General features: G+C 39.7%; 2 protein-coding genes across 5 annotated transcripts; both read right to left on the minus strand.

Annotated features, from left to right (window-relative positions):
* Positions 1–1154: 1154 nt before the first annotated feature.
* LOC132707157 (facilitated trehalose transporter Tret1-like) lies at positions 1155–8847 on the minus strand. Of its 3 annotated transcripts, none has more exons than XM_060678878.1 (4): positions 8510–8847; positions 7953–8076; positions 3740–4418; positions 1155–2500 (listed from the first exon to the last, which is right to left on the minus strand). In XM_060678878.1, exons 2-4 carry the CDS (start codon positions 8032–8034, stop codon positions 1840–1842), a joined length of 1422 nt encoding a protein of 473 aa, XP_060534861.1. In that variant the 5' UTR covers positions 8035–8076; positions 8510–8847; the 3' UTR covers positions 1155–1839. The 3 variants fall into 3 exon arrangements, with proteins under 3 accessions (XP_060534861.1, XP_060534860.1, XP_060534859.1); XM_060678877.1 differs by having other exon boundaries at positions 7953–8060; positions 8406–8847; XM_060678876.1 differs by having other exon boundaries at positions 8406–8847.
* Positions 8848–8997: 150 nt separating this feature from the next.
* Positions 8998–15171, minus strand: LOC132707517 (carbonic anhydrase). 2 transcript variants are annotated; one of them, XM_060679409.1, is made up of 5 exons: positions 14874–15171; positions 14454–14496; positions 9854–10061; positions 9360–9796; positions 8998–9259 (listed from the first exon to the last, which is right to left on the minus strand). In XM_060679409.1, the coding sequence occupies exons 1-5, from the start codon at positions 15104–15106 to the stop codon at positions 9122–9124; spliced, it is 1059 nt and encodes a 352-aa protein (XP_060535392.1). In that variant the 5' UTR covers positions 15107–15171; the 3' UTR covers positions 8998–9121. The 2 variants fall into 2 exon arrangements, with proteins under 2 accessions (XP_060535392.1, XP_060535393.1); XM_060679410.1 differs by having other exon boundaries at positions 9854–10045; positions 14874–14988.
* Between the last annotated feature and the right edge of the window lie 1759 nt (positions 15172–16930).

The following is a 16930-nucleotide window of genomic DNA, read 5'->3' on the forward strand; positions in this document are numbered from 1 at the left end:
TTCTCAACAACATTTTACGTATTTTGAATAAAAAAAAAAGATATATCGAATTTGTAAGAAGGATGGTTCCGATGATTTTTTAAAATTTAAGAATAACGAAGGTAATAAAAAAATATGGCGTAATTGAAAAAATGGAATATCAACCAATTTCATTTTTTCAGAAATATTTTACGTATATTTAATAAGAAAAAAAAGATGTATATAAATTGAAAAAATTAAAATTTGTGTCAATGTTTTCTTTTTTTAATTTAAGACGGCAATAAACAAAATAAAAAATATATAATCATTAAAAAAAACTAAAATTGTTTTATAGATGACATAGTATAAATTATGGACAGTGGCGAAGCCCGTGATGTCTAAAGAACGTATAACAGTGTCAGTAGCTGCAAATATGAGTGGGAGGGAAAAAAGAAAGCTAGTCGTGATTGGAAAATCAACTAACCCACGATGTTTTAAGAACATCAAGGATGTGCAGGTCACTTACAAGGCAAATAAGTCTGCATGGATGATATCCCCAATTTTTGAAGAGTTGATACGGAAATGGGATGCAGAATTAAAGGGTAGGAAAATATTACTTCTCTTAGATAACTAACTGCCTTGCACATCCCTATATTCGAAATCTACGGAATATTGAATTGGCATTTCTTCCAACCAAAACAACAAGTGTTATTACAGCCGATCGACCAGAGCGTAATAAAAAGTCTTATGGGTCGATACAAGAAAAACATTGTAATGGAAATTAGCCAGTCGGAAGACAAATTTTCAACTTTATTAGTAAGTCTTGGAAAGAGGTGATAGCAACAACAAGCAAGATTTTATGGTGATATAACAGCAGACTTGGCTGAGGAAGCCATATTACAACAAGCAAAAAAGGGAGAGGAAGAGCACCAAGAGGAAGAAGAAGATAAAGAAGTTGATCTGGGACCACCACCAACCATTCAACAAGCCCTACATTCAGTTAAGCTACTAGAGAATTTTCTTATGTATGTATCATGGGGAAGACGCCCCTCTCGAAGAAATGGTGAAAATATATACACATTTCACTTTTTACGCATTTTCAATGACAAAAAATAAAAAATATATGATAGTTGGGAAAATGCACATTCTTTTTATAGATGACTTTTTTTTCTTTTAACAATGGAGAAAGTAATGAAAAATGTTACCAATAAAACAATCCTATTTTCTCAAAAACCCTTTACTTTTTACAAATTTTCGTTAAAAAATAAAACAAAACATATAGCATTTAAAAAAGTAACAAACAAACAAACAAAAACAAGACAAAAAATGTCACAAATCAAACAATTCCATTTTCCCTTAAGTCCTTTACTTTTTACACTTTTTCAATTCAGAAAAAAAAAGTAAATAAAAATTGAAAAAATTTTATCGATTATGTTTGTTTATTGTGCAATAAACGGAATCACGAAACAATTTGTAAAGCCAAATTTTCAATTCAGAAAAATACAAAATGTAGAGCGAAGGAAAAGTACAAATTTCTGTTAACGGACTAATAAAAAATGAACAATATTTTATCCAAAACGCACTAAAACAAGCCATTAAAAGTCGACGGATAATTAAAACACGCTTTCCAAACCCGACGGAATATATTTGATAGCAAAAACCGTAAAATATAATATTTTAAAAATAATTAACATATAAATTACTAATCGTTCTCCCATAAACAACTTTTTCAGCCTTTAACTGTTATTTATTTGAGTACCGGATTAGCGATTGGCTATATAGATAATTTTTTTTCGAAATCCGTAGAAACTAACCAACCAAACGAATTATTCTCCCTAATACGATTTACTTTTTGCAATTTTCCATTAGGAAGGCAAAACTTTAAGCGTCCCCTTCCGCGTGTTTCTTCCCAGCAGCGCCCTTGAGCTCGTCCTGTATATTCTCGAGGGTTTTGCCCTTCGTTTCGGGCACGACCCACACTATAAACACCAACCCCACGACGCAACACGCTGCGAACCCGAAGAAGGGTACAGCGATCCCGAAGTCGTCCTTGATGATCTGGAAACCTTTCGAGGTCAAGGTCACGATGATCCCGAACCAAATGTCAGCCAGGCACAGCGCGAACGCCTTCACCCCCGTGGGGAACATCTCCCCCAGCAGCAGTACCGGTATGGTACCCATGCCCACGTTGAAAACCACCACGTAAGCGAGGAGGGCGATCAAAGGTACTGTTTTAAGGCTCGAAACGTCCAGGGTGGTGTTTTGGGCCAAATAAAAGTAGACCCCCTCCAAGGAGAGGGCCAAACCGGACCCTATGATGGACACCACGAGTAGCGGCTTCCTGCCGAGCTTGTCCACGAGGAAGGAGCCTGCCAAGGCGACTACCAGCTGCAGGGAAAAGTAGATTATGGTGGCGACGCTAGGGGAGACGCCGCCGCTGGCCTGGTGGAAGATGGTTTTGGCGTAGAACATGATGGCGGTGGTGCCGCTCAGCTGCTGGATGGTCCTCAAACCGAAGACAATGAGCACGGCCTTGCGGTTGCTACGGATTTATACAGGGTGTTCGGAAACTTGAAGGACACAAAATGAAAGTGTTTCAGGAATCTGTCACTAGAGGGCACTTTACTTAGATTTTTTCTATTTATGTATTTAGACTGATATTGCAAAATGGAACAGAAGCAGAATCAAAAATTTTCAAAAATTGTTACTCTCGATAAGTGATATCGTTTAGCCACAAATCGACATTTTTATTCTCTAATTTACAACAAAGGTGATACCAGTGGAAATGCAGGCCAACGTTATTAACCAGCACTTGACGTGCACTAACATAATAAATAAATATATAAATAAATAAATACATTTAACATTTTCGAAAATAAAAAAATATTAATAATAATCGAGAATTAGTCAGTATACGACGTTAATTACAGTTGATTTTCAAAATGCCCACCTTTGATTTTTAAATATTTTCTATTTACGAAAAAATACATCTAACCTATTTCTAATGATCTCGCAACTGTTCATTTTTCTTTGTCGTAGATCATTGATATCTGTTATAGGTTTTTCATACACTAAAGACTTTGAGTGACCCCAAAAAAGAAGTCCATCGGATTAAGGTCTGGTGAGCGAGGCGGCCTTCACCCTCATACAGTGCTTGAACATAAAGGACCGAAGATCATTTCCCAAAACTTCCCAAACTGTACAGCAAACAATTCTTTGCTGAAAAGCAAGTTTTCTCGTACTCCCTTAATTAATACTATCAGGATGGAATGATCCTATTTCACCAAGTCTTCTCTGTATATTGATAAATGTTTTAGCGGATGGAACGTTTCTATTGGGATAAGTATCGATATAAAGCCGTCGCGCTTGATATGCATTTCCAAAATTAATTTTTAATAGATTGTAGCAATGACTTTTTGAAATTTCATTAAGCCCTGTTAGGTAAAATCACATTCACAGGTAAAATTCGAGCCGAGAATAAAAAATCGATAACTCTTATCGACTTAAAACGAGAGCAACAATTTTTAAATATTTGTGATTCTGTTTCTGTTTTATTTTGCAATATCAGTCTAAATAAATAAAATACAGGGAAAATTAAAAAAATATTCCAGTGCCCTCCAGCGACAGATTTATGAAACACTTGTAACGACGGCTTTTACTAAAACCCGAAAAATGTTTTTGTTACACGACTTACTAGCGTTAATTTACCACGTTGAAACTTTTTCCCCCAGTTCCCCGCACCATAATAATATGAATTAATGTTACCAAGTGAAATCGATACCTGGGGATCTTCACCAGGTCGACCACGCGACCGGACTGCTCGAGCTCCGCCTTCACCGCCTCCGAGACCCTGGCGAGCTCGGCCGAGACGTCTGCCGTGCGCCTGAAGAGACGCAGACTGTCCGCGGCGTCTTCCTCGCGACCTTTCATCACCAGGTAGTACGGACTCTCGGGCATAAGGCCGAACGCGACAAAGAAGATGGGCGGCAACACCGCCGACACCAAAGCCGTGTGGTAGATGCTCAGATAGGAGCCCAGGACGTTGATGACGAGCATGCCGGCAATCATCGAGAGCTGGAGGCTCGAGCCCAGCAATCCCCTGATGTCGTACGAAGCTATCTCGCCGAGGTACATGGGGAAGGCGGTGAACACCAGGCCGTCAGCCGCCCCCGAGATGAACCTGGCGGCGTAAAGCTCCCACTTTGTGGTGGCGAACGCGACCATGAGCCAAGCCGCGAAGTACCCGGGGGCCGTCATCAGCATGCACGTTTTCCTGCCGATCCTGTCCACCGCGTAGGCGGTCAGCAGGGAGCCGGAGGCGGCGCCGATGCACGGCATCGCCGCCAACCACGAGCCGTCCTCGTCGCTGATCGGGATCGTCGAGTTGGGGCTGAGAAGATGAGGCAGCGACGGCGACGGCCAGCCGAAGTGCATCGCCCCGGAGATGACACCCAGGCATCCTGTGAGTTTATTTAAAAAATTAATAACAACTAAAAGTTCAGATTTTCACGAAATTATATATTTTCACGTGACAATTGTTTCGACAACACCGTGTCTTGTCTTGTGTGTATAAAGAGCTGTTAGGTATGACTGTGTTCGTGTGTGAAGGTTTATGGAAAATGGAAAAATCTAATTTTTTTGCGTTTTCGTAATAATTCATCCTAAAAAATGAATAGAGTTATCCTGTTCAATCTCGAGAGTGAATTAAAAAATAAAAAAAATAATTCAATTGCCTGTCCCTTCCAACAAGGCAAGCAAAGACATCATCCAGATCTATACCACAATAGAAAACTTAATTAAACAAAATGAAAGATATCAAAACCCCTTCTAATCCATCACTATTGTCTTTTGATGTACAAAACTTATTTCCCAGTATTCCACCTATGGATGTGATAGATTCAGTAGATTTCACCCTCACTCGGAAACAGGTTAACCCATTGGTGAAACAAGATTTATTAGGTTGCTTAAAAGTATCTTTGGACCAAAATTATTTTGAATTTAATGGACAGGTTTACATCTCTAAGGAAGGTTTGATTATGGCAAGCCCTTTGTTAACCTAGATTTTTATGGATAATTTTTAAAAGATCATACTAGAACATCCTTTAAGTAAAAGTTTTTTATGGTGGATGATATCTTTGCTTGCTTTGTTGAAACGGACAGACAATTGAATTCTTTTTTAAATTACATTAACTCGATACATAATCGTATTAAATTCACTATCGAGATTGAACAGGATAACTCTGTTAATTTTTTAGACTTAACTATTACGAAAGTGCAAAACAAATTAGATTTTTCAATATATCATAAACCTTCACACACGGACACAGTCATACATAACAGCTCAAATCACCCTTATACACATAAAATGGCTGCATTGTACTTTTTTATACACAGACTTCTTAATACGCCACTCTCAACGAAAAATTACAACAAAGAACTTAATATCATTAAACAAATTGCACTGAACAACGGCTACAATCCGTCCGTTATAGATAAAATTATAAATAAAAAACAAATCCAGACAACAGTAAACTCTATTTATCCGAAACCTAAAACAGAACACCGACGATTTAAAACAATTACATTCATAGGAGAACCCAGTGAAAAGTTTCAAAACATTTGTCAAAATGTGGTTTAAAAAATACTTTTATAACTAACAACACAATAGGAAAATTTTTAAATCGAAGTGTCCAAAATGTCAAAAATCGGGTGTCTACAGGTTGAATTGCGGATCTTCTCCTAAAATTTATATTGTACAAACAGGTAGAACCTTCAAGAAACGCATTAACGCAAAACTAACCAAAACTTAAAGTAAAAGTAAAAGTAACAACTAATGTAAGCTTTGTAATGTTATGTTATGTTTGCTGAATTCGGGCAGCCCTTGCGATGAATGAATTACGTCCATAGTTGGTTCTGTGGTACGGTACGAAATATGTACCATTTAGGCGAGTTATTCATGACATTGACAATCAGGATTCCATAGAGATGAAGCATATTCTAAGCGGAGTCGAACCAGAGCACAATATAGGAGTTTTATGCAATTCACGTTTTGAATCTCTTAATAAAGCCCGTCATTTTATAAGCCTTTCAAATTATGTTGGACATATTATTATTAAAGGTAACGCCGCTTTCGAAGACACGCCAGATACCGTATTTAGGTTTTCATTTGTCCAAGTACTTAGGCATTTTAGGAGGGGAGCGTTTAAAAGAAACTTTTCTCTCAGTGTAGCAAGGAATGCGCTATATCAGAGCGCTTTAGCGGTGGGGCTGGTTAATTGACAAGCCCAATTCGATCAAAATGTTTTTCGCAATTCCAGAGTGTCATCTGTAATTGTTTAATAATAATATGTATTTTGTAATAAATGATAACCCTTTTCAATGCGATGTCCAATAAAAATATCGACTCCAATTAGTTCTCAGAACAATATAAAAGAAATGGCAGAAAACTTCATATGAATCTAAGTCCTTTTGAGATAGATAGAGAACACCACTTGAGATATTTTCATGAATAATGAGGGAGAGAGCAGAATAAATCTCTGAAAAATGCATGCATTACATCATCCTAAAGTCATGGTCAACTGGCACTAATTTTTCAAATACCGAGAAGTCTATTACCGATTTCTTTAAGAATAAAGAGTCCATGAATTAGTATTGAGGACCACATAAAACCTAAATATACTTAGCATTACTCCTGTAGAATGTTTGTTTATGGTTCGATTTTGATAATTGTTATTATTATATTGAATATAATGTTTTTATATATAATTAATTTGTTTTGGTAAAAGAAAATTAAAATTGAAATAAAAATTTTTTGGTACTAATGAAGTTTTAAATACATATTTTTGAGTTTATTATTATTATATTTATTATATTTATATTTATATTATATTATATTTATATTTAATTATATTTAAAAAAAATAAATAAAATGAAATGTTGCAAAAATTATTTTGTATTAAAAATATAAGTAAAAAGATTTCCTTATTCGTAAGATGCTTGTATAGATCTTACTAAAGAGAAATGAAACGCCACAATCGAGAAGTGCTTTTAGAGATTTTTAGGGATTTGTGTTCAGGACTACCTAAAAGTAACCAGACCAACGATCAAAGTTTTTAATGTTTTAAAAATTAAATATTGTAAACCTTGCAAATAACGAATATTTTTTATAATTTTAATCTTACAAATTTCAAACATAATGATAAAAAAGACTTTTTGAGGGACATTTAGTTTTTTGTACCATCTTAAAACAACATCATTAATAAATATTGGTATTCGAAAGATTTAATGTAAACGAAATTAAAATGCAAATTAGCGATTGAATTTGACAGTTCGCTTCTCCATGGCAAACAAAGGAAACAGTATATCGAGGTCAATCAATTTTTATTTTCATTATTCGATGAGAATTAAAAATCCTTTTTAATTAAAAAATTGAGCCATTAACAAACATTCTACAGGAGTAATGTTCAAGCGCGATATTTCGAGCACCGTGTATTCGAACTTGACTCTTTTGAAGATAGATAGATATTTTATCCTTCACAAAAAAACCTAATTAATATTATTTGTTCGTACACAATCATTGCCAGGCCGCTAATTTCCTTAAAATAAATGACACTTTCATTCGTTTATGAACAGCTTTAAAAAACTAGTTTCTCTGGATGCCATGCCGGCACATTAACGATATTGTTATGACCGTGCAAAGAAGAGTCTTTTATGTTTTTTGAAGGAAGAAATTTCTTTAGAAATGGTGGGTGATTGAAAGCAGCAAACTTTTCTCTCAGCGTATCACGGCGCCGAGAGAAAGTGCCGTCTCGTTGGCGTTTCGTTAGATATTTAGCCGGCAAATCAGCTGCCTATAAAATTTGGTAGTCTAATGATGCGCACCTAATTGACCGAACGTATAAAAATATTTAAAAGACGTCCAAACGGTATGCTTTTTCCAATCGTACACTGAGAAAAATGTTTCAGTTGTCCGACCAACTTTGAGGGAGGCTTACCGGCGACGGTGGCGACGAACTGGTACAAAGGACTCGCGTCCTCGTTGATCTTCAACACGCCTCTCGACCCGAAGAAAAACATGACGCCACGCCTAAGTTATGAGGTACCTGTGGACGTTCCCAACTGCAATTACACAAAATAAGGTTCCGTTCCCCCCTCGCGTGCCGATCCCCCGCGACGTCGGACTGAAAACCGCGCAGACCCGAGTCCGTTGGACTTTTTTTTTTCGAAGACGCCTGTCGAGTTCGTCGCGAACGGTGAACGCGCGCTCTTCGGGTCGCATTAAAAGCGGAGAAGATTTAAAAAATTGCGAACTTCTGACGTCGTGGGGGGCGGGGGAATTTCTCCGGCGGGCCGATTTTCGGAATCGGACCGCAATTAGCGACGCGTCGCTAAAACGATTTTGCGGAATTTTCAAAGGCCGATTCGATTAGCGCGTTTTCTTTGCTTACTTTATTCGGGTTAGTTCCACCCCCGGGGCGTACGATTGCCGGTAAAGTAGGTCGCGCTCGAACCGTGTTTTACGCTTTTTCTCTTCGTCTTCGCGAGCGCTCACCTCACATCATTTCTCGCGTTTCCTCGCTCGCCAACGAAGCTATTCAACGTTTACGTTCGTCCAGGCTTTTTTTAATGCATCTTTGCGTCACGCGGGCCGTCACGTAAACGAGCGTTGCGTATTTGTTAAACGTTTTTTTGTAGACAGATAGCCCGCCAATTTAGATTGCGTTCGAAACCCAATTATTTTTTTTTAACAATTAGCTTCGAACGTGCAGCGGCGCCATCTGTCGATCGCGCGTCAAACGCCGGCGCTTGTCAAAGGTAGGGTTTAGAGTTTGGTGCTGGTGTTGTTGGTGCAATTTAAATCATGTAAAGTTTGGAATTATTAAATAATAAATGTGGACGAAATTTATTTTTTTGTTTTGTTAATTTATCGCCATCTATCGTCGCGATAGCCACCTAGTCGTTCCTGGAGCCAATCGCGCTTGCCGCGTGCTTTAATAGATGGCGCTAGTTTGGCAAATAAAACCTTCGCATTTACTAAACATCCGATTTATTTCATCTGCAATAAATGCCGCGCCGAAGCTTATATAAAAATCCTAAATGCTGGCGGTAACCAAAACGTTAAGCACTAATATAGCACCCGACTATCACTAATTGGGTCTTAATTCTACTGGCGACACTCTTTGATGTCTCGCTGGCCGAGCGGCAGCGTCGGCCTGAAATTCGCCTTGACGAAGCCCTGGAACTCGTCGCACGGGCGCTGGTCTTGCTGCGAGTAACACTTCAGCCTCCTGAACGCGTCCAACTGAAAAAACCGCACGACTTAGTAAAGGAATTAAAATTGGCATTCGGCCGCGTACGAAACGCCGCGCCGTCCCGTCCGCGTCCCTAGATGGCGCGATTACCTGCTCTTGGGAAACCTCGACGGGCTCTTTGAAAACGATCCAGATGACGCACTCCGAGCACGGGGGTGTCGTCAACGATCCCTGGTACGTGTAGTAGCCGCTGTCTTCGGGTATGAGTGACGCGGGGCTGAGCGGCACCAAGATTTTCGCGCTCTGTCCCCTGAACTCGACGTAGCCGAGCTGTTTGACGATCTTGTCGAGCTCTAGATGCTTCTTTCCCGGCTTGAGGAACACGCCGAGCACGGCCAGGCCGTCGGGGTGCTTGACCGCCTCCGCGAACGACTTATACTTGGTCGCGTTCCAGTGGACCAGGTGAATCTCCCCGGCGAACTTTTTACCATTGATGGTGTGCTCGGAACCCTCGTCATTCGACTCGCCCCAGTGGCAGTGGAACTGTTCGAGCACGTATCTGCCCTCCAACGGACCGCCCGTTAACTCTGCAACACGATTCGACGATTCGACAACGTTCAAGTCGTTCTGTGGTCCGTGCTTACGTGATCCGTCGCCGTCCACGGCCACCTTCCAACCGTAGCCCGGATTGATAACTGCCTTCGTGTTTTCGGGTATGTACCTCCACTCGAGCTTGCGGTTCGCGTTGAGCTTCTTCAGGTCGACGTGGCGGATGTCGACGGGACTCTGGCGCGCGCCCGCCGCCTCCGGGAAGCACTGCGCCCACTTTTCCGGACCTTCGGAGTTAGGCGCCTAGTTATAGTGCCGCGATCGTACGTAAAAAGGAACGAGATTGGATTTTTGACCTTTAACACGGCCGGTGCATGTTCGCCGGGTCGAGACGCGTCGAAAGAAATGAAACGTCGCGATTGATTGCGCACGAAGGTCGAAAATCGAACGCCGCGCGTGCGAGATTCGAAAAAAGTCCCACCTTCGATAGTTGTCGATAATTCGGAAAAGTTGCACACGAGAGTGCATTACTGAGTACTTTACCGTACTGTATTCCAATTGTGAGAGATTTCATCACGGACAATTCGGTAATTTTCAATTAAGCCTCCAAGTCACCAGAAAACACGTTTATTTACCATTAACGGTTAACTTTTAAAAAGAGAACTTCCGAAATGTTTTTGACAAGAAGAAGCAAAATCACGGGATGACCCGCAAGTGTGTAAAAAACTTAATAGTTTTTTACATATTTGCCTTTTTTTTTTCGAAAAATGTTACGCGAACTTTGTTTTTGGATGCAGAATTGCGGTTTTCCTATTCAGCCGCTTATTTTGCAAATTTTTATCGATTAAATGGCGCAATATGGAAGAATAAAAATCCGCCCGTTTCTCAATACCGATAAAATCGCAACAACAAATCACACAAAAATGCAAAAGAGGTTATAATAGATAACACTGAAAGAAACGTAGTGGATAATTCTAAAATCTTGGGTTTTGGGTGAAATTGAAAATTTGAAGAACGAAATCGTGTAAAAGTCTTTTTTTTTCAAATGGAAACATCACATTTTTATAATTTCACCGAGTTTATCATTTAAAAAAAGGAACACTTTGTATAACATTGACAATTGTGTGATTACGCATGGTCAATACTATTTGCAACGTATGTAATGTCATGTTATTTCATTTAAAAGGTTTTGTTCGGTGGTCTGTGGTGTTCCTGTTCTATGGTCATGATTAGAATGTCTTGTGATTTGTTGGAAAAAGCCTCCGATACATTACATTACAAAGTCTACACCCGTTTACCTGTGTTTAAACTCGAAAGGCCGTCTTGCAAAACAAATTCACGTACCCTATCATGATAGTGCAAAATTATCTGGAAGGCAGTTCTTCAAACAGTTACCAAAGAAAATTGGATCAGTTGCATAACACATACAGAAAATATTATAAAGAATATTGGGAAAAAGAGAATACACTTAATAGAACGGTACAGTTCGCCAAACAATATACCGGTTTAACGACATAATCCGATATTTAACTTTGGTAATTTTATTTTTTTAAATAGATTTAAATAAATTATTCTCTTTAAATGGATTTGCATCAGCATCAGCATCGTACTTCGGTACTTCGTGCATAAAAATGCTGAAAGCTGATTTGTGTAGAGTTTCATCGGTGAGATTCTTCGATTATTATTAGTCCATGCAGTGAAAACCCATTCTTACTTTAAAAATGTTTATTACAAATAAAAATGAAGGAGTAAATTCAGCTTCAAAGCAGTGCCAGAAAATTTATATAAAAAAGTTATTCTTCAGCAAAATAATCACTATCGTCACTGGACTCGTCCCCCACGTTCATAATTAATTCTGGCAACTATTAATGGGCAACTTCAAGTAGGGACTGTTTAAAGAAGTACAAAGTACAGTTTAATCAAACAAAGTTTCCCTGATCTTAAAACACAACAGTCTGCACATCTTAAATAGGTCCCTGGCTTGATAAACACAATGGTCCCCTTCGCTTTACAACAGGCGGGTTGAAAAAACGGTATATCGTTCGGTGAGCTTTACCACCACCTAATTGGCAGTTATAATTTTGGCTTTGAATGTGGTTTGCTTGTATATTTCAACTTGGCGGATTATATTTTATACGAAATTATATATTTTTTTGTTAATTTTCCTCTTTTTTGGTATTGTTATAATTGTTATTGCACGGGCAATAATTTATTTAACAAATTATCATGATTTGTTCATGTAGATGATCGTGACATTTAAGCCGTTTTTTGGAGCGTTATTTTCAATATTTTATTTACCTGAACCTTTGGCGTATTTCAAACTTTGCAAATATGTAAGTGCATTCCTTTTTTTTTTTTGTTCGGCCATAGCGTACCTTTTATTTCTTGCGCACTTACGGGACATCCTCGCAAATTTCTAATTTGAATTTTTCTCCCATCGCCGACCTTCGACGGGCTGGTTTTGACGATCAAGAACTTAAAAATGGACGAAAAATGTCCGGAAAATCCCCACCGTCCGACGACGGACCTATTTAGTACGAGACGTCCCCGATAGATGGCGCGCGTTTAATTATCCGCAATCACGCTGCCGGCCGTCGACTAATGAACGCGATAACGACCAGGGAAAAAAACTTACGAGTCGGTTAATTGCGACTTTACGATCGGCGAGGCGTAATTTTCAATCGAAACGCAAAAAAGTCGTAAAATCAAGCGAGCGGGAGGGCCGCGGCAGGGGAATGCCTTGAAAACCGCTGCGGAGTCGCCTCTGGCGACTTTTTTCGACGTTTCGGTGTGGTTTCGGGCGGAAAAGCGAACCTAACCTCGAAAGTGACGCCGAAAACACGGCTACCTTCGATAAAATGGCCGTCGCGCCGAATGTTTTTTTATCAGTCGCGGAAAAAAGCGAATTCGTAACGGAAAAGCGCAGTTAGCAGTTGAAGCGTTAAAGCTAAACGTTATAATCGCAAGTCTTACATAGAAGAATATTGGAAAAGTTAAAATAAATCCCAAATTTTCTTTTTAAAATGGATCTCTTAATTATTGACATACGACATAAAATGATCCAAATATATTCGTTTATTTTAAACACCCTGTAGCATCTAATTTAAATTCGGTTGCATTAACTTTTACGCCATCTTTGAAATAACGCTAATATTTTAATTTATTTTATTTTTATCAAGTTTTTTGCAAGTATGAAAACTAGTATTTAAAAAAAATAAATAAATGTTAAATAAATAAATAGTTTTTAACTCCTTTTGCGTTTAACATTTTCTTTCGAAACCAACGAGATAATGAAGAAAGTATCCTGGACGTCCGTTTCCATTTTCAATGCGCATTATATGGTGGTTTACGCGACAAAGCTAATAAAAAAAATCTGCCTATCTATCAAAACGATCCCGCCGCGAGAATTAGGCGGATTAAGTGTCGGCAGTCGCGATTTTATTACGCCCGGTTTACTGCGTTGGAATCCTGCGAATCTAAAAAATTATAATGGCCCCGGAAGAGATCCCGAAATAAAACGATCCACCATACGATCTGGAAACCCATAGGAGATACGAAAAAAACTGTCGTACAAAAGTTTCGTGGACTCTCCCGGAGATTTAAAAAAGTACAATTTTGTTGATACAGGGTGGCCCAAAAGTGCCCCCCGACATCAACGTTGTTATTTTAAATGGACAACCCTGTATATTTCGACATTTTTGGAATCCTTGCTTAAAATAAAGGTCACTTTCTTAAGACATTATTCCAATTTGGCTTAGTTTAGGCAGAAATTGAGGTCATGTGTTGTTTTTTCATATTTTGATTGCCCCATATAAAATTGTGTCGTGGCGCTACTGATCCAGGTGCTGCGGCGAAAATTTCATCACAGACTAAGGAGATGATGCACTACTCAATAAGTTTGACAGATGCGCCTCAGCGTATACACGGTGTCCCAAAAAGGTGGCTGTATCAACAAAATTATAATATTTCAAATCTTTGGAAGGGTTCAAGAAATTTTTGTAAGAAAATTTTTTTTGTTATCCCCTAATGGTTTCCAAATCGTATAGTGGATCCTTTTATTCGTGATGGACGAACGATTTATATATTATATATATATATATATTTTTTTTATTTGTAATATGCTTTGGTGTTTTCGTTACTTCCGATTTTTTTTCAAAAAAAAAAATGTTTCGGGGCGTCGACTGACGAACGTACCCCCCGATATCACCCCGATCGCCTCCCGTCGCCCCCCGACGCCCCAACTCTCGAGACGATCGTCTCGAGGCTCCCATAAACGAACTCGCTGAATAAAACATGCTGTTTACGCTCGCATGCTAATGAAATTTTGAAAAGTACGTGTGTTACGCGACCGTATGCTAATCCGTATGTGCTAAAGACCGTCTTTTCGAGCGCTAAACGGATAAGCAAACGGGCCGTGTTTGCCGCCCCAATTAGAGGCAACCAGATATACGCGCTAAACGATCCCGCGGAAAACGGCCGCAAACGAAAACGGCGCGTTTTCCCGCAAAGGGCGGCGGTTTTACCGCGAAGGGCGGCCCTTTCATCGCCGAGGGCGGCCGCTTTATCGCGGAAGGGCGACCTTGTTATTCTCGTTGTTTTCTCGAACCGTTCGCGTTGCCAAGACGCGCGTTTTGTTTTTTGGTTTTTTTTTTTAATAAATCGCGTTATTTTCGAAAATAGAGACGCTCCACTTACCGTTCTCCCGGCCGTAGCCCCACTCGAGCGGCATGCTGACGTCCTGCGGGAAAAAGAAACGTGAAAATCTAAAATTATCCCGGCGCGATAATCGATCATCGCGGGCGTTTTAAAATAAACGCGTTTTGCCGGGATTTATTTCGGAATAAGTGTCGTCGAAGACGACCCGCCCACGGCAAACGCGGTTATTGTTTCGATGCGGACGCGAAACATTTGCATGTCGCATAAAATTAACTGCAATTATATGCGATAATGGGCCACGCGCGACTACGACGAGGCGGCCGTGGATCGCGGACCATATAAGCGACGAATTTCCAAGGCCGACGCGATCTAAACAACCCCCGAGAAGAAGAACGCGACGTAGCGGTCACAGATGGCGCTGCTCGCGCTGTCGCGCGTTCGTATCACGCACAGACTCACCCGCAAGGAAGAAGAAAACGAAGAACCCACAGGCGCGTCTCGACGTCCAGAACTCCTGGAAGTGCAGTGCGTGGACGGGCGGCTCGTCCGCGCGATTTATTTGATTCACTGTCCGTCGGTGTCGCGCGTCTCCCCCACCCCTCGCGTACGCTGAGAGATACCCAGCCGACTCCGACGAAATCCTCGACAGTCAGAAATTTCGTATGTCTCATTTCGTGCGTTTTTTCGATCATTTATAAAAAAAATACAAGAGTTGTTCAAAAAATAGTAAGCTATTCGCAAGATATGTTTTTTTTTTAATTTACCACCCTGTATATTATACGTTTAATAAAATAATAAAAATGAAAAAAGTGGTTTGAACCTTCCGTTACGTTGTATTTTTTTGTCCATTAAACTCTTCCGTTTGTGGAAATATTGGGATTGGTTGTAACTTTTAGTAAAGTTTTGAAATCACGATATTCATCGCTTTTCAATATTCTCTTGTTTTTGGCTGGGCTGGATGTTTGTTAAATTTTTCCATAGATTCGACGAAAGGTTTTTTAGAATGTTTTTTAATGTTACATTATTACTTTTTATCCAAATCAAAATCATCAAAAAGATTTGTTTGTAGTCATTTCCACTGGTATCGTTTTCTCTCAGCGTATCACGTTCTGTTTGCGTTTCCATGGCCGACGATAAACGAGTCGCATTTCCTGGCCGCCTGCATTTCCTCTGGACCCTTAAAGGCGCGCGCGGGTCGGCCTGTACGATCGCCCGATGCGATGCGTGCGATTCCGACGTCACGCCGGGCAATAGAGCCTTTAAACACGGCGGCGGGGGAAATTGCACGGCAATTACCTCGTAATTCGGCAATTACGAGCTACCTGCCTCGGGACTGAAGAAGAAAAAGTTGGAAAGGATTTCGGGGCCAAGGTCGCTGGCGAACAAATCGTTTGTCTATTATTTAAATACGTCCAAACAGATCGAAATTGTTCCGGCAAATACCGATTTTTCCGTTTGCCCAAATAATCGTTGAATAACGTTTCGGACCGCATAGTTTATGCAAATCGTCACGTGGAAATTTGTTGCTGTTTGCGCGAGTCCATTGGCACGGTCAATATTTGCCGAAGCAATTCGGCGCGCCGCGCCATCTAATGGCGCCGCGTCAAACGCCGACGATCCTTCCGCGACGCCATCTGCTAGCGCGGAGAGGAATCTTTGTGGCGAAGTTCGGCGGACAGCCACTAGGCGACTAAGTGCGTAATAATTAGACTTTTGTATGGAAGTTTTAGTACTTATTTTATGTTCCAGGCATACCTAACTATTTTTTGATGTAACTTATCCCACTTTACCTATATTATTATGTGTAAGTAATATTTGGAGTTTACCTCATAACTAATAACACCGCTAATAAGCAGCACGAGCACACAACTTTTAAATCTTTGTTTAAGGTTAAAAATACTGTTTTTCTCAGTTCCCGCCACTAAAGCACATACATTTTAAACTATTTGTTAAAGCTTAAAAACACTGTTTTGTCCAAGTTTTTTTTTTACAGAAATACAATTAACACAAACATAAGCCCACTACTCACTAGTTTAAATTATTTTAATTGTTCAGAGAACACAAAATACAACGGTTTAATACGCTTTCAAATGCATTGACAGAATACACAAAAATCGTTAAAGGACTTCGCTTACATCACAGGCGACCACGTGCGATCGATAGGTTTACGATTCTTGTGCAACACCTACTGCGAAAAAGTTCGTCCACTCATTTGACATCTCAAAATGTCATTCAACAGTTCTACGACAGACCACGACGGTTCTGGACTTGACCTACTTGTCTTTAGAGGTTATGTGTGTTTTGAAGCAGATCATTTTTTAGTTCAAATGGTTAGGCCTCGGTTGGGTCCTAGTTATACAATAATTAGAAGAAGAAATCTTACTATTAAAACTGGCAGTGATGAAATTGAATTATAACAAGTTTAACTTTTAGGGACACAAAAATAATGCCTCTGCAGATAGCTCAGGCAGGGAGTTTGATATAAGGTAAATAGAGCATAATGAAGCTTGGTTTTT

Source organism: Cylas formicarius, unplaced genomic scaffold, assembly GCF_029955315.1.
Source record: "Cylas formicarius isolate icCylForm1 unplaced genomic scaffold, icCylForm1.1 PGA_scaffold_9__14_contigs__length_23061073, whole genome shotgun sequence".
In the NCBI taxonomy this organism is placed as follows: Eukaryota; Metazoa; Arthropoda; class Insecta; order Coleoptera; family Brentidae; genus Cylas; species Cylas formicarius.

Coding starts and splice junctions, on each gene's coding strand:
- LOC132707157 (XM_060678878.1), bottom strand. CDS start 8,034: ATGTTTTTCTTCGGGTCGAGAGGCGTGTTGAAGATCAACGAGGACGCG. Junction 4,419..7,952: donor GTTCGTCGCCACCGTCGCCG/GTAAGCCTCCCT, acceptor ATAAACTCACAG/GATGCCTGGGTGTCATCTCC. Junction 2,501..3,739: donor GACCTGGTGAAGATCCCCAG/GTATCGATTTCA, acceptor ATAAATCCGTAG/CAACCGCAAGGCCGTGCTCA.
- LOC132707517 (XM_060679409.1), bottom strand. CDS start 15,106: ATGATCGAAAAAACGCACGAAATGAGACATACGAAATTTCTGACTGTC. Junction 14,497..14,873: donor CGTTTTCTTCTTCCTTGCGG/GTGAGTCTGTGC, acceptor TTTTTCCCGCAG/GACGTCAGCATGCCGCTCGA. Junction 9,260..9,359: donor TCGAGGTTTCCCAAGAGCAG/GTAATCGCGCCA, acceptor CGGTTTTTTCAG/TTGGACGCGTTCAGGAGGCT.